Source organism: Idiotropiscis lumnitzeri, chromosome 13 (genome assembly GCF_059441095.1).
Source record: "Idiotropiscis lumnitzeri isolate Australia: NSW breed Sydney's pygmy pipehorse chromosome 13, RoL_Ilum_1.0, whole genome shotgun sequence".
Classification (NCBI taxonomy): domain Eukaryota; kingdom Metazoa; phylum Chordata; class Actinopteri; order Syngnathiformes; family Syngnathidae; genus Idiotropiscis; species Idiotropiscis lumnitzeri.
This window is the reverse complement of record NC_142403.1, coordinates 9,058,672-9,086,140: the sequence shown is the minus strand read 5'-3', so window position 1 is coordinate 9,086,140 and position 27,469 is coordinate 9,058,672. Positions and strand designations below refer to the sequence as shown.

Below are 27,469 nucleotides of genomic sequence, written 5' to 3'. Positions count from 1 at the left end.
TATTTAAATTTTTATGTCGAAGACACGAGGAGGGGAAAATAATACTCTGAAAGAGCCCCACCACTTGTGAACAGGTCACAAATGTGAGAAGAGGTGCAGTGAAGGTTTTTAAAATGCAGTAGCAGGCAAATCTAGAACATTTAGCAACGTGAGCCACCGGGAATTTTTTTTCAATAAGACATTTTATAGGCACGTTGCTGGGAAGCGTGAGAAGTGAAATATTACGTGATTACTTTAATGTGGTTCACTTGAGAAGGTGAAAGCGCGACATCTAGTGGCGAAAACTGGTCACTGCTACTGATTTTAACAGCGCTCCTCGTTTTAAGATGATATACGACATTTCGAGGTTATAAAACATGTTAATTATTGCTGAGAGCAGTGACACGTTTCCTAAAAAATGGTAAAAGATTCTAGAAAGTTTAGGCTCACTCTATTCATGTTATTGTAATGCTTGCACGGGACCAACAATTAAGGAATGTCAAGTACGGAGCTACATGGTGGCCAGTGGTGGCCACAGGCCATCACCACGTCTCGTAGATGATTTTGATGAATGTGATTTAGCTTATCTGGGGTCGGGCTACATAGAATGTTTTTGGCTGTCCGTATATCGTTTGTAGCCTATACGCTATTTTAGTTTTATATATTAGAGAAGGCACACGGGATGAGTATGATTTGACTTTATTCTAACTACAGATAAGCATTAGTGTGCTGTGGTTCAACTGTCCGAGACATTTGAAGGAGAAGGTTCTGCAGTTGTTCGCTGGTACGCACAGAGCTGAAACACACCTGAAATAGATAGACAAAGGGTATTATGTGTGTAATTGATATGGCGACACCAGTTGTAAGTGGAAGCTATTGTTATATTCAATATGTTACATGACATTCCAAGGAAATGGAATTGAATACATCGTCAATATAATTAGGACACTATAAAACCTTAAACACTTCAAAATGACTTATGATGTAACAAATTGGATATCAATATAAAAATATATGTGGATTCCATTCCACATGGGGTTGTTCTTATATGCATTGCTTATATTTGGTTGAGAGTTATATCAATGAAAATTCCTCTATTTGGTTATCCCGCTGTATTTTGATTCACATTGTCAGAAAAGTCCCATTTTAACAATTAATGTTATATTACTGTTGGCAGTTTTGCAGCTGCCCTGTATTATAATGCGAGCCGCTTCTCATATTGATTAGTTGTACTGTACATAAGTGGGCAGTTTATCAAACACCACTGCCAACAATTTTTTCATTTGTATTTATTTTTTTAGTTTTGGGGTAAGGTGGATTTTAATTGATAACTGCATTTATAATATAAAAATAGCGGGAGTCCACAGCAGTGGGTGTACAAAGCAAGCTCTCGTCTGTTAATGGCAAAATTCCTTCATGCATATTGTATGTAATGAGAAATACCCGCTGCAAAAGCCAGGATGATGGCCACCCAGCCGATGATGTAGGACCATGAAAATCGCCAGTCCAAGAAGCGTTTCCCAAAGAATGTCACTGTCACTCCCGTGTAGATGGAGAGAGCCAAGAGAGCAAGAAAACCTGAGAGGAGCACCAATGAGTGTTTTTGCATCACATTGCATTGAGATAATTGAAATGCATGGAATGGAAATGCTAAAGTGCGGAACATTTCATGGAAAATTATATTTTCTGTGTCACCTGAGAGGACAAGGGCAATGCCCCCCATGCGGACCCTCTTGTTCTTGGTACCATTGGTGAAAGCACTTAGGCCGAGCACTACGCCAGCGAAACAGCTGAGCACAGCCAGCAACATAAAGGCACGAGTCGCATCCCAGAAGGCTGAGGGTCACATGGTCACTTGGTTAGTGTTTCCACAAAAAAATTTAAAAAAACTTATTGCCAGTAAACACTTCTTTAGTTGAGCGATCTGTGGAAACTCAATACTTTGTTCCGTGACAGTTGTCATAACTCAAAACATTTGGTCCCAAATCATCTTTACCCATTGAAATGAATGCAAAATCCAACACTCCTCCTCAAAAAATGTTTGTAATTTGCTTTTTAATGATGTGAAAATGGCACTCTATAATATTGTGCTTTATTAAAAAAAAAACATTGTAATAAAATAAGAAATATAATGTCAATAATGAAACATAGGGGCAGTATAATTCAGAAATACTGATACATGAAGGTGGTCATTTGTCAGTCGTTTTTTGGCAAGCATAGATAATATATTGTATGTCTGTATTGTGATATTGTCTGTCTACAAGTTTTGCTCCACCATTTGAGTCAAAAATACATTGCTTAAAATGCCATTACACCATGGCAGCCATGCGCTCCACAACCCAGTCTATGGCGTTTAACATTTTTTGGGGGGGCATTAAGCTAAACAGACCTGAGCATTGTATTTGTCTTACAAATACAAAGTCTAATTCTTGTTGTTGCATGTTTGCCTTCAAATGGGAGCGACATTAAACGTGTTAATCAACTTGTAGCACCATATATTGAAAAACGGCTAACGATCTGCCGCACTGTTGCCTGTTGTGATATGAGTTGAGTTCAGTAATACGGGACAGAGATGATGTCTCAAATACTTGCCCACAAACCAAAGCACAAACCCTCTTGAAAAACACGTTTACAACAGTTGTCTCGTTACCTCACAAATCTTCGAGGCCTTACCTACAGTGATGGTGTGAGTATGACATTTGTGGTTGATGCAGAACCTCCAAAGGCCCTGATTGGCTGAGCTACCCGAGTAACGATACTGCATCCAGAAGTCGGTCGCCGTGGAGACAATTAGGAGCACCAGTGCAGCCACGCCGCAGAGTGTGCCACCGCCGGCCAGAGTGTACAGCATGCTGGAGAAGTCGGCAGAACTTCTCTCCTACTGAACTCATAACGCAGAGAATGAATGGAAGGAGAAATTAGAGGAGCTCCTCTTTTCCTATTGTGGGATAACTTAAATGTGTGGAAAGAAAATGTGATTCATCAGACACAAGTGATTATTCTAATTTATGTATATTTTTGTATTAGTGACAGTAGTATATTTTAAACACTACCTGCCTCATTTTACACATACTGACCACAACATTAGCTACTCCTGCTCAATCTATCGAGATCTAACATTTAGATTAGCTCTCAGTCACAAATATTAGACTCAGCTCTCAGTATGGTCTCATTGTTTGTGCAAAAAAAAAAAAAACAACTACCGCAAATGAACTGCCAGCAGAAAGTATAGCGATTCTAAAAGCAAACACAAATGTTTTCAACCTAAAATATTTTCCATGGTTAGTAAAAAAGCACTTGACCAAGCAGCAGACTGACAATGAGAGTGCATGATATGCAGCTCCGAGCCATTGTTCACTTTTTCCCCTTTGTGCAGCCAACGCACGCTAATCTGCCAATAATGAACAAAGTGAGGTGTCAGCAGCCACCGTTATGGGTCAAACCAAACGCAATCTGATGATTTCAAATAATTAGTTACGCTACCGAGATTTCAAATACAACACCAGAAACTATACAAAACACACACCAGTCTTCTACATTAAAAAATGAAATATATAATATATTTTCATCCCATTTAAAACAAAACAAAAGAATGAAGCAGACAAGCTCCCGATGTCATTTGCGGTTTCACCTTAAGATTTTGAGGCTCTTCACAATGTTGACTTCAAAGAAAATATTATCCAAAGAGCGGAGAAATGCTAAAAAGTCCAAGATTTTCCGATACCTCTTGCTTGGTTGGGTGGTCTTTCCAGGCTGGTTGGGTTTACAGAGTGCGTATGCTTTTTAAGCCCCCAAACGTTGACTCGCATTGTCCCTCTCACAAAAGAGCGAATGATCGAGCTCAGCATGTGAATGATGACAGTCTCTATTTTGCCCTCCAATGACCTTTAAACGACCAACCTGTCTGTCTGTCCCATATGTTGTTTTTTTTTCACATCAGTCATCATCATACTAAATCTGGCAACTAACGACAGACACCATATTTAGGAGAACAGAATCAAGCCACATCACCGCAAAACCAAGTGTATTAACATGTGAGTTCGTCATAAAATAAGTTAGTTGCGGTCCCAGCGTTTCAATGAAGGCCTTTCAATTAAAGCTTCATACAAGCCGATGAAATTATACCTTAAGTCGCCGAAGACATTTTCCACAATAATTAATTCCCTGCCAGCCCAGGTAAAGAATCTACGTTTTGGCTTCTATACATGTCGATGGCAGTGAATGAGTTAACAGTGATTCAGTTCCAAAAGCAACTAGAAATAAAAAGGCGTACTTTTGGGTTACTTGAAAAGTTTTCGCTCTATAATGAAGTTGTACGAAAAAGAGACGACAGAAGGTACAGCCCATCACCTATGAATCTTTTCCGTAAAGCTAAATTACTCATGTTTGCAGTCTTCTAGATTCCTCACATGCAGTATCATAACAAATTGTTCCCTGGAAGAAACAATCATTGAATGCACCATTAATTAACCTTCAGTGACAATTCGGTTTTATTTCAGTCCGTTGAACTCTAATGGCCCTTTGGCAAGTGAGACAGTACAATAACAGATGCCACCGTGACCCACAGAGGCAACATCACAATGACGAGAGATGGAACAAACATCGTGTACAACAACGCACGGTGACTAAAAGGATTTCAACATACAAATACAAACTATTAATAGTGTAAGGTCAGGTAAGCAGAGGTTGGGATGGTTAAACTGAGACATTGTGCAAATCTAGTGAGGGCGTTTGGAACAGTTGCTGACACATCTTCTGTCAGTCAAGCCAACAACTTTCTGCATAGTCGCTAAATCGAGTAACTATTGTCATATTTTCATGTGCACAACTTGTTCATTTAAAGTGCATGAGTCAAAAAAAGAAAAACAAAAAGCCCAATTATCAGTTGGGTTAGGCGGCCCCAATTCAACCGTGAAAATGGGTGACGTAACAGAATGCATGGTAACAATGCTTTTAAAAGTCTCTTTTCAGAAGATTACTCAGCATCGCACGTTACATCATTTCTTAATTCAATTGTGCTAATCTTTGACGCAGTGTCAAATTTGTCAGAAAGTTCAAACGCATCTGTACACATGCAGTCAACTGTCGTCATGGTGCAATTCGTATGTGACACATCTACAAAATGTTCTGTCCACAACAACTAAATTGCTCGCTTCTGTTCATGCAATGTGATCATATTACCCGCTATGGATTCAATTCAATTCATACTTTCAACTGTAGCACGGACATAAAATGTGCACAGTAAGCAAAACTACAAAAATGTGCATGTGTCAAGGTGCATACAGTGTACGATAAAAAAATACTACACTAACCCAAAATCGTGTATAATGGTTAAAAAGGCACATTATGTAATACATTTCTCACCATAGTAATCAAGTCCATATATATATAAATCTTTTGTATATTTGTTGATAACATTTAGTTGGCCAACAAGGATGGGACAATAACTTCCTACTGCCAAAAGAAAAAAATATCTTTTAAATATTTAGCTGTAATTGCTTTTTTTTTGTTTTTTGTTTTTGAACATGTTTGCAGGCATTCTGATTTATATTGTGCTTGCTGAATCTGAGTTAAGCAGTAAAATCCACACGTTTTAGGTCATCTCAAGGGGCGGCCATTTTGTCACGTGCCGTCAACTGAAAATGACATATTTGCTCAGGGCTCAGGTGACGACCAATCTTGGCTCAGCTTCAGAAAGTAGGAGGGCTGTGATTGGTTGTTTCCTGAGCCCTGAGCATCTGTGATGTCATTTTCAGTCGACAGAAAGTGACAAAATGGCCGCCCCTCAGGATGGTTAAAAATGGGAAATTTGCCTGCGTAACTCAGATTTCACATACGTAATATTAATCAGAACGTCATGTCTTGACTAGTGAATGCATTTTATGGCAAATATGTTTCCCCTTTTAGTATTTGCCACATTCTCCTCTCTTCTCCACCCCAAAAATAAATGTAGACATTGATGAGAGCGTGATTTGATGAGCATAAAATGAAAATCAATCAGGTTTTCAACACTTGTCATAAAGACATTGCCTGCGGAAACCAACAATACGAACATCTTGATATATTGACACAAAAATACAAACATATACAATAGTTAGTGATCCCACACTGGGCTATTAAAGTCCGTTTGAGTACTCTCTACTGATTTTTCCACGGGTATACCGATTCTCTCAGGGGTTGGGAGCCCAGAGGACAACAGTCCGATCAGCGGAGGAGGAGAGGAAGCTTTGATCTTTGGGGTGCCATCGACACTGGATCACCTTGTCCGAGTGTTCTCCTGCCAAGGTCTGAGGGAGTGCTTTTGTTAGGTCGCCTGCATTCAAAGTAAAAGAATGGAGTGACGTCACTAACTACAAGTTTCATCAGTTAGCATAACATGAGTTCTTGCAGCAACTTAAGTGTTTGTTGCTACCTTGCAGGTCACTGATGATGATTTTGTTGTCATAGGAGCCGGTGAGAAGATTATGAGCTCCAGGTGAGAAGCGCACTGAACGAATGTCACTGCTGTGGGGGCGGTACGTCTGGACTATGCGGCCTCCTCTGATGTCATAGAGCATGCAGGTGCTGTCCTCCTGGCCAGTGGCGAGCAGACGGCCACTGGGATCCACTGCAACCGAAACGACAGCACTTCCTGCACAAAGCAACATTTTCATTTCTTCACATTTAACAGATTTTAGGACATCTTTTGTGAGTCAGTTAGCTTGTGACACTCATTTGCAACAACAGTTATGTCCCTAATACTTGAACGTCCAACCATGACAGTTTGGGAATAGCGCAAATGTAATACATAGTAAGCATCTAAATCAGGGGTGGGCAAACTTTTGATTGGCAGGCCTGTTTTGGTAACCTCACATCATCTGAGAAAAAAAAAATACATTTAATTTTAAATGAAAGTGAACAAAAGCATCACAACAAAATATCTGTCTTTGACACACCAAAGTATTTAGAAAATAAAATATTAACAAGGTTTATTCATTTAATTTTTTTCAAGTTTGGCGGGCCGGATTAAAATGTGGGCCGTAGTTAGCCCACGCCTGATCTAAATAATTAACTAAGAATCTCCACAATTATAAATTTTACAAGGTGATCTTGGTCTCTGATACAATTTAACCACATAGTTAGTTATTTGGTACACACAGCGCTGTATGTATGGCTAACTCAATAACGCCACAATAATAAGTAACAATACTGTAAATGAACCAGAAAAGAACGGAATGTACACTGAACAGATGCACTGTGGCCTCCGTTTCACATGACCATAAAATAATGCAGGGGGACTTACCTGAGCCATGGAGGGTGGTGCCCACAACACGCACGCAACTTGGAACCCGCAAGTCCCAGAAGCGGACTGTCTTGTCCTGGGATCCGGAAGTGATCATCCACCCTCCCCATGTGTATAGAGTCAAAACGTGGCCTGTTCGAAAGCAAACGTGACTCCATGAATATGAATACGCAATCCGATACTGTTCTATATGATACTAATTCAACCTTAGCTGAGGCCTGTTTTTGTTGAGGTGGGATGTTCTCCCTGTGCGCACATTGGTTGCGAGCAAAAAATGTACCTAGCAAAATGTTTCAAGGTCAGATACCAGTGTGTCCACTCAAGGCGTGAAGGCCCTGTCCTCTCTGGCAGTTCGTGGTGTAGATGTTGCAGTCTCCAGCTCCAGCACTAATCAAGATGGACCCTCCGCTCTCGGGACCCTCCATGAAGGCCAAGTCCCTGATGGTTCCGTCATGCATGCTGAACTCCAAATCTGGACCTGAATGATGTGATAAAAACACCCCAGTAAAGTCTCGATCCTGCTTGAATGGGTATCAACTAATCGGTTCATGGTGACTGCAAACGCATATACGTGTACCTATCGCATTGCAGCTGTCAGCATTGAAAGGAAGAACCTTGACATATTTGTCATTGGAGCCAGTGGCCAGCAGCTGTCCACAGTGGCTCCATGCGACACAGTAGATGGAACCTTTGTGGTGTTTATTCCTTCTGAAGCGTACCACGGGCTGCTTGAGAGTATCCGAAGCGCTAAACATGCAGAGAAAACTACATATTAAGAACTGTGCAGTAATAATATGTGACGGTTTGATGTATTGGAGCGTTCCAGACCTGTTTGGAAGAACTTCAGGGTAGGAGCAAACTCTGAGAGTTTTCGAGTTGGAACCAACGGCGTATAGCGATCCAGAGGGATGGAAGGCCACAGATCGCACCGCCTGTGTATCTTCAAGCAGGCTCACTTTGACAAACTGGGTTTGGGCCTTTCCGGGCTATAAAGAACGTCAGAGAAAAAAAACAACCCGTATTGTAATTTGTTCCTTTGTAATGGATTTAATTTTGTTGATAGCACCACCTGGGTTGTGCAACGTGTCACATGGCTGCTAGAATCATCTTGCACTGGGCCTCCGACCCTCGCAGCAGCACTGCAGTCACAATGCATGAATATCAAGTCACAAAAACATCCCTTTTAAATGGTCGGAATTTAATTTGTAGACTAAGTTCTCAGAGGGAGTCGCACATAAGCCAGTGAGTATAGCCCTACATGCCCGTGGCCTCCTATTAGAACTAAAATCACATAAAACTGATCGTATTTATTCTGGAACAATCCACCATTCATTACCTTGCAGGAACTGGAGACTCAGTGACGTGTTGCAGGCAATGGCTCCCAGGCCCTAGTGAGGGGATGCTGCTTACACTACCAGGCTTAGCACTTTGCACCACCTCTTGGTCTTCTTGGAGGTTGGATGTGCTGCCGTCATCTGCCACACCATTATACTGCTGGCCCAGAGGGGTCACCTCATCTCCGTGGTGGTCAATGCCAATGTTCATCTCCTCCAGTTTCTGAATGGATCTGAACAGACGACACAGTTGAGTCCATTTAGAGATGCAATATCAATATAAAGAAGTCACACTTCAAAACAATCCAAATTGATTGCTATAAAGACACAATTGTCTAAGTTATAGAAATGACATTCCATATTCCAAAACTACAGTATGTTTCATAACGCTGGGGTAGCATATTTGAGTCATGCTAATATGATCAACACAATTTGGATATAATGAATTTACTGTAGATGTACATATTGTTTAATAAATTATGACTCTGTATAAACCCCCGAAAAAATTTCGCAAAAGTATGCAAAATGCTTCATGAAATATGGGTTGTGTTCAATAATGAGCAGCAAAGCATAACCACTAGAGGGCAGCATGGATGCCTTCTCGGCAACACTCTTTTCACTCGCGTCCAAACAGGACCTGATATCCCGTACTAAGCATGTGAAAAAAAAAACAATATATATATTGTTGGAATTTTATTAATTACTTTATTACCTGATATGGAAAGTGAAATGCGCTATATCAGGTAATAAAGTAATTAATAGATAAGAATATATATATATTCTTTACCGAGTGAGGAAGGTCTCCGTGAGGTTGTGTTGTGCCGCGTCAAGCGGTTTCACACCCCCCTCGAGCAACATCTGCTGGTAAAGCTGTCTCTGCTGTTGCTTCTGCTCCATATGCTGCTGCACACGTAGACGCTGCCTGTAGTACTCCTGCATCTGCTCTGAGGAGTCAGGCCGCTGACACAAACAAACATAGAGCAAAATATGGTGATAAATTACATGTATGCATAGCAGGAGCACATTTTTAAAGCAATGCAGTGTGTTGCTGTTGTCTGTTTGTTTGTTTTGTTCAGATACTCTGACGTCCTGCCACATTACAAGAACAAGCATGTTAGGTTGCGGGAATTTAACTCCCTAACTTGTCCATGTAGTTGTTTTTGTGATTGGCAGTTGGCAGTTGGCATGTCCAGGGAGTTGCACCCTCTCGTTAGCATGAATAGGCTCACCTTTGCCCTTGCTCTGCACAAATGTTATTGACATTTGATGGACGGATGCAAATGTGCTAATCAACAGTCCTCACAAACACATATAAACGAGAACACACCTACACCCATTTACTGTATATAATAGATGACCACTCCAAAGGACCCCCACTGCCAAGTCTTCCCCTCTCAAGGCCTTATGCTACATCATCCATGCCATAAAAAGTTTTCAGGGACTTCATCATATCTAGTCTACACTATTGTCCCTTCAACTCTGTCGCCACCACTTTTCATACACACACACACATACACACACAGATGCACGCCACGTCCAATATGAAAACACGTTACTCCATTAGCTGGAACCTGGGATGCATAAAGATGAGTGATGATGGAGTCACTGGGCCATCTTGGGTGCAACAGCAAATCAAACCAGATTATTTGCCTTCTCTTCCCATGACCTCCACCACTGTGTCGCGGCGGTGCCAGCGGGTCACGAGTGTCTCTGGACAGTTGCGGCAGGGCAGTTATGAGGGATTTATGAGCAGCGGCAGTATGAAGATGAGGTGGTTCAGGGGTTCAGGGGGAATCTATTCTAAATCTCTATACTCTCTTGTTACGCTTAGTAATAATTTCAATGACAAGCCATTGCCTCGGACAACCTTTGTTGTTTGTTTTTACACTTTTGATTCATTGATGTAATCCAGCCTGAGCAGCCAAAGGTGATCGCGTAAACTATTTATTGTACCTGCGATGCCCCTTATCCCCTTATAACAGAATACAAATACACATTGCCTAAGGCAATTGTGTTGAGTTCTCAGCTCTGTGTAATCATTCCTAAAGAAAATGATTTAAAATGCCCAAAATTGGCCGCAGATAGTCTGCGGTATTCCTTGATATTCCTTTATGCAATCTGATTTAGGGAATCTTTTCAAGATCGGGATAAACATTAATAACATGCATCCCTTAAATGATCTGGCTGAAAATGGGCCAGCTCGAAGTTCAATCAACAAATTCTTTCCTCTCTAACATATGTTATTAGTTTATTTTCAAACTTTTTTCACACTCACACTGTCAAAAAGTCGTAATTTGTAGTTTGAGTTTGAAGTGCAGTATATATTTTGTGACATTAAAGCCGGAAATTTTTCTGACAGATCACCTTTATATTGTGAAGGGACATGATTCAAAAACAAGAAATACATATTCAAATTCATTGTTTCAAACGTTGCATTATTTTAAAGATTATTGAAGCTTAAAGCAATTGCTCCTTGCTATTTGTTCTTGTTATTACCTCAACTGTTTCTATGCAGGCTGTTCCACCATCTCTCCCTGGAGTCAGAGGGGTGCGTATAGTCTTGGGACCTTCCAAATCTCGTGGGTACTTTCTACAATAAAAAATATAATAAAAAAATGGCATGGGCCAGTTAGTGTTAGTTCAACCAAGAGATTCAAGGTGATGAAACTGTCAAGAAGCGGTTCCGATAATTACTTCTCCGGGGAATCATCCAGTTGATGAACATTACTCTCCACCAGGCTCCGACTGAGAGCTGATTTCATGTTGACGTCCATGCCTTTCCTGTCCTGGGCAGCCAAGCCGTGCGAGAGTCCATCCAGAGCCGGGTTCAGAGATCTGGACATGTACGTGTCGGCTGAGTGCGGCCTCTGACGGAAAGGTGAGGCCGGGCAGGGGGAGAGGCGGTTGATCAGAGGGGTGAGGAGGTCGGCGTGGCCGGCCTTGCTGGGCTTGACCAGGCGGTCCACATGAATGCTGAGGGTCTTCTGTTGAAAGGCGCATGAAAACGCACCGGGAGAAAGGTTCTGGAGCCAGGACAGCAGCGACAGATCCAGTTCATCACAACCGTTGCCGCAGAGCAAGTCTACGCCGAGTAATACCTCGCCCTCCGTTATCGCCTCTCCAGTTGCTTTGCTCTGTCAAGTAAAAGTGTTCAAATGACTGAATAGATTATCAGACGAGAAAAAAAAATATTGAGGCACATACATCATAACCATATATTCTCACTTAATTTGTTCATAACGTATTGTTTATTTATTACAAATACATCTTAGTTCATCTATCAATGCCAGCAAAAGAATGAAATGGCATCAGAATAAGTAACGGCTTCCTTCCAAGCCACATTGAAACAAATAAAATGTCTCCTCACCTGACAGAATTCGACGCAGCACTCATAAAGGATCCCTTTAATGAGCAACTGGAAGAGGCGGTTCCCACTTGCTCGGAAACCTGCCTCGCTCAGCTTCCTGTCCGCTGGAATGAACTCGGCGACCATCACACAGGCCTCCTCGAAACAGTGGACGCGTGCCGTACTCGGGTTCCAGTCCTTGAACTCAGCATGGTGGGTGAGACGAGGCAGTGTGAGGAGGAGACACAGTTTGCTGTAGTCATCCTTTGATGGGCAGAACACCTCCAAGTTGTGCAGGCAATTGACCGCCCCCTGCATGGTAAGCTCCAGCTGCACATGGCAGAAAATAGCATTGTTGTTCAGTTAGACAAAAAAAAAAAATAATTCTCTCTCTATATATATATGTATATATCCATCCATCTTCAGTACCGCTTCTCCCCACTAGGGTCACGGGAGGCGCTGGAGCCTATCCCAGCTATCTTCACACCCTGAACTGGTTGCCAGCCAATTGCAGGGCACATAGAGACGAACAACCATCAGCGCTCATACTCATACCTAGGGGCAATTTAGAGTGTTCAATCGGCCTGCCATGCATGTTTTTGGAATGTGGGAGGAATCCGGAGTACCCGGAGGAAACCCACGCAGGCACGGGGAGAACATGCAAACTCCACACAGGATGGCCGGAGCTGGGTTTATATATATATATATATATATATATATATATATATATATATATATATATATATATATATAATTTTTTTCTTGGCAACAGAGGGAATTCCCTTGCCAACACTGAATATTATAACGAATATTATATGCTTGAAATAAAAACATACATTTTGAGGATCTTGAGCTGCGGACATAGCATTATTTACACACAGAGCCTCTAGAAACTTCTGCTTCAGAATGATATAACGGAACCTGCAAGAAAAAAAAAAGTTATGTTAATGTTTTTACAGTTCATTTTGTGACATGTCTGCATCAAAATATGCAATGAACAAGGAATTATAGGACCTTTTTCAATCTGTTTTTATGCCCATGCTGAAATGACTTAATTTTTAGGGGGTGGTTACATTGCATTAAACTCTTGGGCGTTGGTGGCCTGTTGCTTTTCAAATGACCTGCTAGCCTGCTCGTGGATCATCTTGCTCAATAGGATAGGAAAATAAAATTCTTCGGCAGAGCTGAGAATCTGAGGTGGGCCCAGGTGCTGTGAAGTTTCCAATTTAGTGCATATTCAGACTCGTCAAGCAACTCTTTTTCCGAAAAGCGCCTAGCAACAAATCTAGTGACTTTTTCTAGTGACTATTAAAGGCTAACCAGATATAAACGATCACATTTGAAGCGGTCGCTCAATTAGGTCGGAAACACTTCATCACAAAACTGCTGAATTACACTTTTCAATTTAATGTGCAGACACCAACGTATCAACAATTTAGCAGACACCAACGTTGATAATACTGTTAACTAATGCTAATCTGTGCGTACAATACTGCAGCTGTTGCTCGAAAGTGGCTGATAAACATTTATTATGTAAATGGGAAATTGAGGACAGCTTACTCATGCGCACATTTAGAAAATTAACAAGGTTACAAAAAATTTAGCCTAGTGTAAAATGTTAAAAGGATATAACTATTTGTAACTATTTGTCCATGATATGAACTTCTGGGTCATCTGTGGTTGGTGATACCTTTTCTTGTCAAACTTGTCCAACCCTTCTAAGGGCTGAATGAACTGCATCACCTCCTCCCACTGGCCATCAAGAATGAGTTGCCTGTCAATGAGAAGCAAATTATTATTTTTTTCAAGTTATAATGTGGTCTGTGATGCTGATGTACCTGAGGAAGAGCATGTCATCAGAGTAGAGACCATTGATGATGCCACTCTCCTTCTCCAATGCCAACATGCTGATGTGCAGCTTCCTAGAGCTGAGGAAGTCAAGGACCAGCTTGACCACTTCTGCCTCTTTGATGTTGATTGTCTCCTCTGCTGTCATGGTGACCCGCTTCCAGTGGCAGTTTACACGCCACTTAAGTACAGACGCTTTAGGAGAGACATTTGGAAATGCGTCATTAAGTCAATCTTGATTGTAATAAATCGTGACTTATAACAGGTATGACTTGGAGTGAAAATGTGAAAATACATGACATGATATCAGGAACCTTGTCTAAAAATAAATGGAATCAATACCAAACACAAATATGTGTATTTGTAAAAAATGTGACACTTATCTGAGCATTACTATCTTTCTGAAGGCAATGTTGTTTTATGTCAATGTTTCTGACGGACGTCGTTATATTGTACCTAATGTTCTGACCAGGTAAAGTTTAAAACAGCACAGAAAGGAAAAACGGTTTTGCAGCAACAGTTAAACAATTCATTAATTAACCACTACACTCCTTCGGGTTTAATTCCCACTAATAGTATCAAGAAATTTGGTTTCTGCTTCAAACTAGCTATATTTTAAAATAATAATAATTATTATTGTTATTATTTAATAGATGTATATTTATGTTAAACAAGTCATATTGCTACCGAAAGGCCCAGAATACGGGTCGTATGTTTTTCACTTCAACAATCATCACTGCAAGTTGTGTTTGCTGCAACACCGTTATCTAAGATTCAACATCTGCAATTCAGTGATGCGTTTAAAAACATCGTGTGCATCTTTGCTGGCATGCCAAGGGCTACTCAGTGCAACATTCCACGCGTTAATAAGATTATCAAGGGTCTTCACGCTGCATGCATGGTGTGTACTATTTGTTAATAGCAGCAGATAGTTCGTTTGTGACGGGGAGGCACCGCCCAGTCCATCCACAATCAGACGCACACGCACGAATAACACGAACACGTCATTCGTTTCCACGCTGCATACATGATTTTGCCACGAAAGTTAACGAGTCCTGACCTGTCCGAATGCGCCAAACAGACAAAGTGTCGTCAATAATGCCCGGCTTGCAAGCAGAGCTCTCCTCCTGCCTTACTTGTGGCGAGCAGGTCGCGTTGCCATGCGGACGCACGCAGCCGCAAACGTCCAATCAGGTGCGCCATTGTCGCAATGTAGTCACACCTTCATTGTGAGAGCAGAAGGGAGACCGACAACTTCGTGGCTGCTAGGCATAATATTTGTTCGTGGGCATCTATCTATCTATCTATCTATCCATCCATCCATCTAAAATAAATCAAAATGTAATAAATCAAGTAATTAAATTGTCATTTGTAATTAAGTAATTAATTAATTGGAATTAATTGATTTTTTTTCCACCAATGTTTTACATTTATTTAATTTTGACACTTTTTGGGCCACACATGGACCTTTCTTATACAATATTTGTTTTTACATAACATGAATTGGTAATTTATTAACAATGACATTTGATGACGCGACTCCGGAAGGTATTTAATTATGATATTAATTGTCGAATTAATTAGACATTTAAGTAAACATTAGTGTTTTCATTTAATTTGGGTACTTTTGTTTTTTTCTTAAAAACTCAAAATCAATTCAGGATTCACAGTTTTCTTCAAGTGCTTTGGTGCATTTCTCAGGACAGAATTGATTGAAAACTATACTTTTACTCAATTTTCGTGATTGTGTCACTTGTGCACTTCAAAGAAGCAGTTTCTCATTTCTTTGAACAAGTTGCCATTGAATCCATGCAAATGATTATTGACTTCTTACGGCATGTTGATCAAAATATATTAAAATGCGTCTGTTGAATTGCCTCACGCCACACAGTTTGGAATTCATTGATCATGCGTTTACATACAAAATGGTTGACCAAGTGTGTCAAGCATATTTCTATACTTTTTATGAGACATAGGTAGCCAAGGCGGCATGGTGGCGCGACTGGTTAGCCCGATGGCCTCACTAGTGAAAGACAGCAGCAGTTCGATCCTGGCTCCGGCCTTCGGGGGTGGAGTTTGCATGTTCTCCCTGTGCCTGGATGGGTTTCCTCAGGGAACTCCGGTTTCCTCCCATATTCCAAAAACATGCATGGCAGGTTGTTTGAACACTCAAAATTCCCCCTAAGTATGAGTGGGAGCACGGATGGTTCTTCATCTCTGTGTGCCCTGCAATTGGCTGGCCCCCCCGCCTACGGGCCGAAGATAGCTGGGATAGGCTCCAGCACCCCCCGCGATCCTAATGGGGAGAAGCGGTACAGATAATGGATGGATGGCCAGATAGCCAAAATCTCTCTCTCTCTCTTTTGTATTATTATTAAAGGAAAGTCAGGAGCAACACGATCACATTGAATCAGAAGCTGTTTCTTCACCACAGCACCATCTGTTAGATCTACTTGGGCAATGTCCACTACAAAATTGCCACCATCCTGGTCCCAGTAAACCAGAACGGTTGAATCTAGGCATCTTGAACTTTTCTTCAGTTTTAATTTTTAAAGTGTGGAGTCTCCCCATAGTGTGTTTTCCAAGCTCACAAAACAATAACTACTATTCCTGTGTAATGAGACGACCTTTTGATAAAGAGATGTCACGACATTGGTGTGTTAATGCAAAAAAAAAAAAGCAAAAAAGTACATTTCAAGTTGACTGCTTTGCCCAAGTAGGAACAGAATGTAGATACAGTATTAGGACTAAAAATTACAACAAGAATCCTTGCGTATTTAGCGACCATGCTGAGTTTATTTATTGGAGAAAGAAAACAAACCAATACATGTTCAGAAGGCTCTTCTGACAAAACATGGACAAAAAGTGTCATCAAAGCAATAAAGTATGAATTCACATGAACACATTGTACAATATAAGCTTAGTTTAAATATTTGCTTCCCTTTCCTGTGGTCAATAATCATGAGAGACACTAGACTACATTTGAAACAAAAGTACATGCTCCTTAAGTAATAAATACACCCCCCCCCCCAACACACACACACACATCCCTGGCAAGTTTAAATGATGCATGACGTCAGACTAGCACCGAAAAAACTGGTGCATTTTTACCCGTATGCAGCAAAACATGATCTTCCTCACAACAATGTGTGATTTTTCTACAATTACAATGAAAACTCCAACTGGAAATATAACATATTGCAGCTAAAACACTTTTCTCATCATGTTCATTTAAGGGTCAACACATTGTCATTGATACCACTGTCGAATTCTAAATACATGAATGAATGTAATGCAACCATGAACGGCACTCAGCCGGTAATCTACAATTTATTACTCTAAGAAAAATGCAAGTCTACAACTTATTGGCACGGGAGAAATGCGTCTTAGGCGTCATGATGGTGGATATCAGTCTGTATGACAGACTCCACCATGTGTGAACAAAAGCATAGTTGTAAACTGTTACAAATGACAATTAAACACACAGCTATCACTCATTAATTGTGTTTAAAAAAAAAAAAATGAAGAAAAAAAAGCAAGGCGCTGGAGCGCTGACATAAAACCTGCCCGGTTATCCGAAGTTACTTGGAACATTTTGGATTGGATGAATCATTCAGTATCAATATAGTTCAAGATATTGCATGGTGAAAACGACTAGAAGAAGATTTAAAAAATGTGATTTGCACAAAGAAAATTGGGAACCTGCATTGTTTTGAGCTACCAGAGCTCAGCCATCTTTTGTCTGAAATAAATAAATAACATTATCGATTAGATAAGAATAGAGAATATATACAGGTATAGAAAATAAATTAAAATCATGTACAGTATATGTAATCCCAACAAACTTGGCTCTCTAATAACAAATCCAAATCCAGTGGGGTTCTTCGAAATAACGTGGCATATAGTTGGAAACGACAGTTTTTGCTTCGATATGAACAATCTTCCAAAAAGTTTGAATTGAAATATGAATTCAACTGTCATACGACAAACTTTAATCAGAAGTAATATGGTTCTTGCTTTCTTACAAAATGTTGATTGAACTTGGGTCAAATTCCATCTAATTCATGTAAAAATATGTTCATCCCAATGAAAGGCCATTCTTCTTCATCCTGACATGAAAGAAACATTTTGACCTCACCTACTTGTGTGTTCTGGGTTAAAGGTCACACCTGTGAACTATACAGTAAGTGCAAAGAAATCACAAATGGATGGATTCTACTGAATTTACTCAGTTACAAAAAAATAAAAGACCAATCACTACATACAATATTTTCACACACAGCCGAGAAGAATCTCATCAGGATTGATGTCGTACATTCTTCCGAAGAAAATGGTTATGTAAAAGCTGAAACCGTCTAACTTTGTTGAGTTGAACACACACGTGCTGTGTGGCGAACGCTAGCTGTATGCAATCAATCTTTTTTGGCCCTTAGGTTTATCTACCTCAATATACAAACACATTGACTGACAAACAGCAACAAAAAGGCTTCTTCCGAAACGTACAAAACAAAATCTCTCAATGTCGCTTTACAATCGGCTCACTGCACTCACACGCTAAAGGCGTGGAAGGCCGCACGTACACTTATTGCAAATGAAATTCAATCTGTACATGAATTAATAAACATTCAGTGCTTCAGTTTTCTGAGTAAAATGTCCTAGCATTCATACTGTCTTGTTTGTTTGTTTTTTTGACTTTTGGCACAAAAGGAAATTTAAAACAGTACTCACACATGCCTTCATTTGCAATATGACTCGTCTTTAAAAATAGGTCATAAATTTACATCATTCTTCATCAGTGGCTTACATTCCAGTTGTAGCAGGGAAGCGAGACCCACGCGGAACTCAATCTGACATTGCAGGTGTTTGAATCATCATGGGAAATAATAGTGGGAGGACAAACTGAAATGGTTACTGATCCGTTTCCATCAGGACTGAGGGGCAGGCACGACTTTTTTCGGGGTGGCTGGCTTCTTGGTTTGCCACAAATGGCTGAGGATGGTCACGGCATCCACACTGGCTGACATTGTCTTAGCGGGGATGAGGCTGAACTGCTTCTTGTCCGAGTTGTACTTGTACAGGCCGTCAATCATCTTGCGCGAGATGTTCTTGGGGCCAATGCCTGTGAGCTTATTGATCTCCTCGCTCTCCGGGCAGTAAGTGTAGACGGAGCGGAACTGACAGCCGGCATCTCGGAACAAAACCAGGAAGTTGTTCGCCTGTGATTTCTCCATTTCCTGGCACAATAGAAAATAAAATGTGAAGATATGAGCAAAGTCTGCTGACGCCAAGAACATTTGAGGGCCACATGACGTGAACCGTACCCTGCGATTTAAGTAGAGCGCATATAACAATGTGAAACTCAAAAGCAGCAGTGTTCTCGCAGTGACAGAAATAAAAACTTTCCATCATTATATTTAACATATATATGGATTATTACATGTCTCTAGCATCAATGACTGAATCCATAAATTGGTGATAAATAACAAGCATTCTGAGTTGTTACCTCCAGGATTTTGTTCTTCTGTCCTTCATTGACTTTGCCAGCAAGGCAGCAATGGGCCAAAGCGTTCTGGATGATGTGCTTGTTTGATTTGGCACTTGGTTCCTTGTAGAGTTTCGGTCCTGGGTGGAAACAGGACAAAAAAAAATGGTCATTTCAGTTTTCATCAAATTGATCATGACGTCTTAAGTCATGTCAAACAATTTACGAACTTCCCACTTCTTGCTGATTAATCCAAAAGCTTTGCTATGTTGAAACTCAACTTGCATGACGTTTGAATGAGAATTAAGAGGTCCAGCTGAGGGGATTTTGGAACATAATACCAAATATCACTCTTGCCCTGGATATAGAATTCCATGGAGGACGTAATATTCTAGGTTTTGACGTGTTCTTGTCCGATTTGGCAACACTATATATGTGTAAACCAGCAAAAAAAAAAAAAAAAGTGTTGAACTGAAATGCAGTTCTCCACCACTACAAACGTCAGCCAGAGAATTGCAACGTATTAAATACCAACAACGAATCTTTGCTGTCCTGTGATAAACAGTTGTCATTTTTTTCTTTTTTTTTCTTTATGTTAATCTTGTTTCAGCATTACAGACATCCAATTAACAATGGCGAAATGCTGGTGAGCAATGAACAACACCAACCTGTGTACTCTGTGATTGACGTAACAGAGGAGGTTGTGGATCCATTTTCCCAGTCCTTCTCTCCATTCCTGCTGCGACTCGGCGAAAGGAAGCCATCTGCTGAATCTGGCCTATAAGACAGAAAAATAATATTCAATCTAATTTCAAAACGGTTGCTGTATCCAGTGTAAATCGATTGTACTCTTGCATCAATTAGATGAAAAAGCGAATCTGTCAAAGAGCTTTGACCCCATTATTGTAGCAAGAATGGTTAAAAAAAATCAGAAAGAGGCTGTCTGATACAGAGAGAGATTTGGGCTGTGATATTATTCACAAGTTGAGCAGCAAAGGTTGCAAAGCACAAAATGGCGAGGGGCAGTGATGTGAAGCAATCTGACAGCAGAGTTTGACATCCAAACAAGAGATCAACGAATTTGGACATCTTGCAGTGATAATTGAATCTTATCTTATTAAGATGCTTCCTTTAAGCATGTCAAATCATTTAAGATTTTAACATTCATTTTGGTTCTTCTCTGAATGATCAGGAATGCAAGTTGAGGGCATAATGCGAACAAATATAGCAGTTCAGCTATATATGTAAAAAAAAAAACATTCCATCAGACAGACAAGCTTCACGTGATGCCCATTAGAGCAGAATTACAAACGAACAAAAAAAGTGCTGTGCTCAGTCAAACCAAAGCCAGTGTGAGGAGGAGGTACAGTGCAGGAACAGGGCCGGAGCACATGAAGCGCCTTGATCTCAGTAGCACGCAACAACTAACCTTCTTCTTCTCAGTTTAGGAGAGCTCAGAAAGCAGAGGAGACTGCCAGATGCTAAACTAGAACTTCTGGCAAGTGTGATTAACCAGGACAGAAGTAAAAGGATGATAGAAGAAATATGTTAGACATGTGTGGTGCGGTTAGTCAGGCAAACTGCAAGGTAAAAATGCAGTTTGTTTTAAGTTCTACTCAAACGTGGCAGCACACATGACATATTGTTGCACAATGCAGTCACGTTGCAAAAACAACAAAGAGCATACATATTAACAAATGACATTCCGGAAACAACTGCCGTATCTATTGCACAATAGATATCTGCATTAACTTTGTGCGGGTCAAATTTTTTTCGTTCCATAAAACCAGACTATAAAGTAGGGGTGTGCAAAAAAAAAAAGGAGCTTATTCAGTTATAAGTATTTTATATGCTAAGATTCAATAAATCAATGTCAAAGCTCAGAATTGATTTTCACGATCTTTCAGAAAGCAAAGGTAAAGCTACCACTTTCCTCCAGCAGATGGCAGCGCGGAGCCAATTTCTTCTGGTGAGTCAGCAGGCTTAAGCATTTACACAGTCACACTACCTCATCTGAATGAGCCAGCGCTTGAGCCACGGCGCCAGAGCAAAACAAATACTTCAATATGTTATGATATAAGTAAACAATATATTATATTACATACCATCATATTGGATCGCAAATCGCAGTGTAATCAATAACGGTCAAATAATTCTAATTGTTACACAAGTATTGCCATTTGAATCGAATTGAAAAGTAAGTGAATCGCCCCAGCCCAACAATGCAGCATATATATGTTTTTAATTAATAAAATATAAATAAAGGTTGCATATCCGTGCACAATCTCACCTTTGCGCTCTCTTCTCTGAGTCTACACTGTCGCCGTCTCCCAAGTTGAGGGATGCCAGGGACAAGCTGGAGACTGAAATGAGAAATTGCCGAGAACTTGAATACGAGACGTGTCACAGCACGACAGTTACAGTGACAACCATGCATGATGACATTGGAGGCCTGTCCACAGCAATGCACAAATAAACATAAAAAATAATAGATACATGAATCGTAATTAAAACATCAAACAATAAATTTGTGCATTAATACGCTAGTGATGCATTGCTCAATTAGTTTGTTAAATATACACCAAATAGCTACGTTTTTAAATACACTTGCACAATGTAATCACATTTGATACCAAAGCTGTCACAAAAATTGTGCTTTACCATTTCTGCTCAGTTTGGTTACATATTATTGTCATTATGCAGTGTAATACACTTCACAGGTGAAGGCAACAGTAATAAAAAAATGTTTAATAAATACCTCTCAGAGGTTGAAAACTAAAAAAAAAAAAAATATCCTATTGGATTGAATGTGGAATTCTGTCAAAATAATTATATTCCCAGTCAGAATATTTTTGGAAAAATGTTCCCAGATGTCATTAAAACATTGGGGGCAAATATCCAGCAAGACAGACTTGGCACATGGGACATATCTATATCTCCGTGGTTACCTGTAGCGGCTCTGATGGGAGTTTTTGGGGAGTCGACGCTGTCGCGACGGATCGACTTGGGCCGACCTCGTCTTTGTTTTGTGCTGGCACCTGGTCGAGATTTAATGACCGTGTCCATGTCCTCCATCAGTTTCAGCTGCTTCCTCCTAAGATACTCCTGCTTGATGAATTCCTTCCTGGCCTTGTCTTCTTCCTTTCGGATACGCTCCTCCTCCGCTTTCAGCCTGGGGAAACAATGCAATAACAAGACAAGAAAATGATTCAATGATTCAATCTGTTTATTTATACCAACATAATAATACTAATTTTGATTATATAGAACGTTTTGAAATAAAATTACAAGTTAAAGCATACAGATTTACAGTTAAAAAGTAAATTTGCATTCAAAATATTCATTTTTATCTAAAAAAAAGGGGGGGGGAAGCACAGGCATAGAATAAAAAGTGTCCAGAAGCGTCCATAGTACACTGTTGATTTTACAAGGATTTAAAGAAGTAAAAAGCGCATACCGAGCCTCCTCTTTCTTTTGCTCTAGCTCCGCCTCCTGCTGCATCCTCCTCTGCTGGCTTTCCTTCTCCCTCCTCATCCTCTTCTCCAGCAGAGACGCCCTCTTCTGAGCCATGTTCTCCTCGGCCTTTCCATCCTCCTGAGACAATTAGGAGACATGGTCACGTCTCCTCGCACTCATTGACAAAGTATGACCAGAATAAGAATTTATTTACAGTAGATACTTTCAATATTTTGTTATAAAAATTCACACAGTTGTCACCTCTTTATTAGTGGACCGAATTTTCTAAAAAACCCAAGACTGTCGTTACAATGGGACGGCACGCTTGGTTTTATTTGGCAAAAATTAAACTTTCTAAATTGGAATTTGTTTGATTTTGGTTCCTTATTTCGTGAGAACATCGCTTATTGCTACCCAAACCCGATCTACGTAGCTTCTCTCTGCCTAAATTATTCACATCAGACCCACTTTTGTGACCTACATCGCAGCTCACACTGCAGCTGGTAAGCACTCCTCGCAAACTATAAACAGAGAGATGATGTTGCCCTCATGTTTCCGGAATTATTTATACCATCATGTAAAAATGAAACATGACTAATGTACAATTACAGTTCAAGATTTCAGCTAAGATGGGTTATCGGGAGGGCAAACACCTTCCAAAACAAGAACTGACCTTGAAAAAGAAGCTGCAACGCATCTTCTGTTCATCCTCATGGCCTTCCACACCTCCGAGCTCCATCTCCAAGCCGTCATCAAGCGTCAGGTCATTCAGCGGCTTCGCAACTGAGAGGGGAACCTCGATCAGGTTGCCCTTGTCTGCCGGGAGTGCGGGTATCTCCGTGGGGGTTACCGTGAAAGTCTCAACCACCGGGTGGGCCAGAATCTCAGCAAATGACGACTGTGCAGGTTTGAGATCTATGTCAGTGGTGTTGGGTTGGCGAGGAGCTTTCTCCTTGACGTTAGAATTTGAACCATCTTGTGTTTGCTCTTCTTTGGACGAGCAGGGTGGCGATGCACAAACATCACCGAGCTCTTTGTCTGGGGAGACGAGTGCGTCCGTCTGCTTGTTGACTGGTTCAGGACTGGCGGCAGCAGGCGTCTCACCCATGTAAACAAAGGCGCTATCTGTGGGCAGACGGGGAGAAAAGCGTCGCAGCCTGGGGATACTATCCACGGACTGTGGGGCGGTGAGGACGCGGTTGTAAGGTGCTAATTTGAGCTCATTAGGGCGAGCAGTGCGAGGATTACGTGAGTGGAAGGAGGCGGATTTGCGCTTGATGCTGGTGGGAGAGCGGTGGGTCGAGCGAGGGGAGTCCGCCGGGGAAGAGGGACCTGAGGATCGAGTGACATTGCCGCCTCGTCCATATTTTTGCGGCGAGGGGTTGGCATGAGAGGGGGGGATGACCCATGCCTGCTGATGTTGCTGCTCCCTCATGGCCATGATGACTTCCTGCTGCTGGGCGAGCCTCTGCATCTCGGTCTGGAGGAAGGCCAAAGAATGATTGAGCTTCTCGATGGATCGCGTATACTCGGAAAGATCCGCCTCAGTTAGCTGGGTGTGCCCTTGACCGCCGTCCTCAGCTCCACCAGGAGACCTTTGCCAACAGGAGCTTGTGCTGCTTTGCTCCGCCCCATCAGGTGTGTCTGCACTGCTTCGACCACATCTCAAGGTGGGACTTACAGACTTGACTTCGCCTTTAACCTTCCCTCCTTCCTCGGTTCCACTCGCAGCCCCGTCACCTTTACGCTTTACCACATTGAGAAAGGCAGAGTGACCCACCTTTTGACGGTGCCTCGTAAAAGCGGCCTCGACTTTTTTTTTCTGAGCTTCAATGGCTTTCCTTTTCTCCTCCAAGCGCATCCTTAGCTCAACCATTTCGGTTGCCATGACCTGAGCAGGGTCATTGTGCGGAAGCTGGACAGCTGACATCTTTGCGGGGGGGTTCGGCATTTGTTGACGAATGGGACTGTGTTCTGGCGTAGGGGCCCATGAAACGGATAATGGGAGACCAAAATCCGAACCCTCCGGAGTAGTTTTAAGAGAGTTGCGGCTCTCGCGTCCTGAGTCTGGTGCTGAAGGGGTGATCTTCTTCATCTTTTGTTCAGCAAAGTTGGTCATCCTCATCGCTGAGGGGGATTTGCTCTGACTACTTGGGCAAGGGCTGGGCGTATCCATATCAAGGTCCATGTTCACAGAGCAGTCTTTCAGTGACGAATCCTCATCCAGCATGTCCTCTGTGTGAATGTGGATGCCAGTATCCACCTCTGTGGTGTCTGTCTGGCTCAAATGTCCTTTAGAGTCCAGCTCGGACAATGGCTCCAAGTTACAACGACCCGTTCCAAGTTCCGGACAGTGCAGGAAGAAGCCATTGTTGATTCCTTCCACGGGGGGCCGACTTGGGCTGTGAATAAGCTGGAGGGCCTCTTCTATGGAGGGAGTTGTTATGGTAGAGCCGCTAGGGTAGGTTCGCCTTTCGGGGTCCATACCAGCAAGACTGTCTGGGCAACCCTCCTCCTCAATTCCAAGGCTCGTGCCATTGACTGGTTGGAAGGAAAGATTCCGCTTCATCCCATGAGGAAGATTGTGGACCTTAAAACCGGAACCATCATCAGTGCTGACGGACCGGACCATACCACGTGTGGCAGAATGAAGTGAAGGAGCCGCTTCCTCTTTGTCCAAAGGAATGTCAAAAGATACTCCATAAGGCCCGGGCCTAAAACAAAAAACAAAGACTTGATTGAGGAAATGTATTAAGGAATGGCGATACAATATAATACTTCACTTTAAAAAGATTTTTGAAAGAATTTGTTTCAAAGGTAAGAAGCACTGAGATATGGAATACTGACCTTTTCTCTTTGGGCCAGGTACCAAGGTTGCTATCAACAAAGGACATTGAGGTTGATTTCTTGATCTCACCTGGATGACGCACACAACATAGATGTCCAAAATAATTTAATTTTGTTATATACACTTAGTACCTTCTGTGTGCAGAATATTATATCTGCAGTAGATGTCCTTTCAGAAAGATATATCCACGATAGATCTAGTCATACGAGACATCACAGGCTGTAAACATGGGGAAGAAAAATGAGATACCTGAATTTCTAGGCTTGGGTCGAAGGGGCAGACTAGAAAGAGAGGGATATCATATTAAAGATGAACTAGCATTAGCAATTAATATGGCCAACAAATGTATCGTATTTCTCTGTCACAAGACATTTTTTTTTCAATTTCAACTAACATAATACTGTACCTTGGTCTTTCAGGACTAGGCGATCTTTCCATGAAACTCCTCTTAGTTGCTTTAGAGATTGGGACAGCTGGGATATTCTTCAACAAGGATGAGAGCTCTGGGGGGGGGGGGGGGGGAGTTGTTGACTCATTTGTATAGTACCTCTTATTACATTTATCTTTTAAATGTTTATAGTTCAGATACAAATTCAGCTTGGAGCTTTGTACCAGTAATGCAGGATCATCGAGGATTTACCTGCAGCTTCCTTGTCCAAAACCTTCGGATTCACAAAAGAGGGCTTGACCTCTTCAAACCACCAAAAGAGCTCTGCCATGAACGCCAAGTAGTTATTCTGCGAGAGAATTCAAATAAGATGAACATTAAATTACATCACAATTCTAAAGGGCCTTTGCTCACCCACCCGGCATACAATTCATTCACATATAATAATCCCCCATTTTGCAATGTGAACGAAAGTTCCGGCAACCATCATATTTGCACGAAATTCAATGGGTTCTTCCATTGTCGTGCCGTAATGGTCAAACAATTTGTGTCTTATTTACAATATTCTGCGCATTTTCTAACATATGGAGTTAGACATTAACGGTGGCCAGCTGCCCGGGGCCACTCATTTGTTGATTTGCAAACAGATATACGCACACACCGAGGGAAGAATTATAGGATATGGACCCAAAGACTTTTATTACAAAAACAGCCTGGCTGAAACAGAATGTTGTGATGAATCTAGAATAAAAAATGAAGCCGGCACAAGCTCCACTGGACAAAGGTCTAAACTCTCAAGTTTTTCTTTTTAGTTTAAAATGGCTTACCTTAATTAGAATCCCACATTGCATTGTGAGCAAAGGTAGAATCGTGGTACGTTATTGCACATTTTAGTGCTCTTAATAGTAAATTCTTGCTGCGGTCACTAAATGATTAGTCAATTATCCAAAATAATTCCCGATTAATTTGAATAGCAATCAGTTGCCGATTAATCGTTGCACCTCTAATCCTTATTAGTAAGAGGGACAAACATCCTAGAGTGTGACATACTGGAAAAGCTCAATTACACCTCCACATAATTAACTAATCAACAGTACCCGTGGCCTTAGAGAGCAGAGGTTATGGCATTATCCTAATTTATAAAATGGAGGTCAGTTATTTATTCCCGCTCTCAATCACCTACATGTAGTGATTGTGGATTGGTTCGGAGCAAAAATTATGATGTTGGGACAAGGGTCTACCAAACAAGGTCAAAATATTGTTTTTCTAAAAAAAATGAATAAATACAAAAAATGTAACAAACGAAAGAAAATAAAAAGCAAAAAGGGGAGATACAAATAATTGCAATAATCAATTCAGTAAAGGTAGTTCAGGCTGCTTTAAAAAAAAGATTACTAATATTTTTATTAATTTGGTATATAATAAATATTTGCAGTTGATCACATGAACTTTATTTCATCACAGTTAACATTGAAGCAGGTTATATAAACTGAGTAAATACAGTAT

General features: G+C 41.1%; 3 protein-coding genes across 13 annotated transcripts in view; all 3 read right to left on the bottom strand.

Annotated features, from left to right (window-relative positions):
- Positions 1-662: 662 nt before the first annotated feature.
- Positions 663-3,793, bottom strand: lim2.2 (lens intrinsic membrane protein 2.2). Of its 6 annotated transcripts, none has more exons than XM_088313313.1 (5): positions 3,704-3,793; positions 2,653-2,860; positions 1,675-1,815; positions 1,423-1,557; positions 663-786 (listed from the first exon to the last, which is right to left on the bottom strand). In XM_088313313.1, the coding sequence occupies exons 2-5, from the start codon at positions 2,828-2,830 to the stop codon at positions 716-718; spliced, it is 525 nt and encodes a 174-aa protein (XP_088169439.1). In that variant the 5' UTR covers positions 2,831-2,860; positions 3,704-3,793; the 3' UTR covers positions 663-715. The 6 variants fall into 6 exon arrangements, with proteins under 6 accessions (XP_088169439.1, XP_088169438.1, XP_088169440.1 ...); XM_088313312.1 differs by having other exon boundaries at positions 3,611-3,731; XM_088313314.1 differs by having other exon boundaries at positions 2,653-2,857; positions 3,611-3,729.
- Positions 3,794-5,506: 1,713 nt separating this feature from the next.
- LOC148324233 (WD repeat-containing protein 47-like) lies at positions 5,507-14,984 on the bottom strand. The gene is made up of 16 exons (XM_088314051.1): positions 14,850-14,984; positions 13,780-13,970; positions 13,632-13,715; positions 12,778-12,862; positions 11,963-12,271; positions 11,290-11,729; positions 11,092-11,185; positions 9,383-9,555; positions 8,598-8,828; positions 8,331-8,400; positions 8,090-8,247; positions 7,839-8,008; positions 7,569-7,739; positions 7,262-7,393; positions 6,392-6,610; positions 5,507-6,292 (listed from the first exon to the last, which is right to left on the bottom strand). Exons 2-16 carry the CDS (start codon positions 13,935-13,937, stop codon positions 6,150-6,152), a joined length of 2,637 nt encoding a protein of 878 aa, XP_088170177.1. The 5' UTR covers positions 13,938-13,970; positions 14,850-14,984; the 3' UTR covers positions 5,507-6,149.
- Positions 14,985-16,558: 1,574 nt separating this feature from the next.
- The window catches only part of camsap2a (calmodulin regulated spectrin-associated protein family, member 2a), a 33,107-nt gene continuing 22,196 nt past the window's right edge, over positions 16,559-27,469 (bottom strand). For 4 of the 6 annotated variants that reach the window (XM_088312832.1, XM_088312834.1, XM_088312836.1 and 1 more), the window contains 12 exons: positions 26,216-26,312; positions 25,982-26,078; positions 25,825-25,856; positions 25,575-25,644; positions 23,401-25,441; positions 22,729-22,865; positions 22,220-22,443; positions 21,562-21,634; positions 20,701-20,766; positions 19,940-20,049; positions 19,293-19,411; positions 16,559-19,023 (listed from right to left, as the gene is read on the bottom strand). In XM_088312832.1, coding sequence (XP_088168958.1) covers positions 18,715-19,023; positions 19,293-19,411; positions 19,940-20,049; positions 20,701-20,766; positions 21,562-21,634; positions 22,220-22,443; positions 22,729-22,865; positions 23,401-25,441; positions 25,575-25,644; positions 25,825-25,856; positions 25,982-26,078; positions 26,216-26,312 — 3,375 coding nt within the window. In that variant the 3' untranslated portion in view covers positions 16,559-18,714. The remainder of the gene's footprint in view (positions 19,024-19,292; positions 19,412-19,939; positions 20,050-20,700; positions 20,767-21,561; positions 21,635-22,219; positions 22,444-22,728; positions 22,866-23,400; positions 25,442-25,574; positions 25,645-25,824; positions 25,857-25,981; positions 26,079-26,215; positions 26,313-27,469) is intronic. The other 2 variants (XM_088312835.1, XM_088312838.1) reach the window with 1 other exon arrangement.

Coding starts and splice junctions, on each gene's coding strand:
- LOC148324233 (XM_088314051.1), bottom strand. CDS start 13,937: ATGACAGCAGAGGAGACAATCAACATCAAAGAGGCAGAAGTGGTCAAG. Junction 11,730..11,962: donor GCTGCGTCGAATTCTGTCAG/GTGAGGAGACAT, acceptor TTTACTTGACAG/AGCAAAGCAACTGGAGAGGC. Junction 8,009..8,089: donor CCTGAAGTTCTTCCAAACAG/GTCTGGAACGCT, acceptor CTGCATGTTTAG/CGCTTCGGATACTCTCAAGC.
- lim2.2 (XM_088313313.1), bottom strand. CDS start 2,830: ATGCTGTACACTCTGGCCGGCGGTGGCACACTCTGCGGCGTGGCTGCA. Junction 1,558..1,674: donor CATTGCCCTTGTCCTCTCAG/GTGACACAGAAA, acceptor TGCTCCTCTCAG/GTTTTCTTGCTCTCTTGGCT. Junction 787..1,422: donor CATCCTGGCTTTTGCAGCGG/GTATTTCTCATT, acceptor TATCTATTTCAG/GTGTGTTTCAGCTCTGTGCG.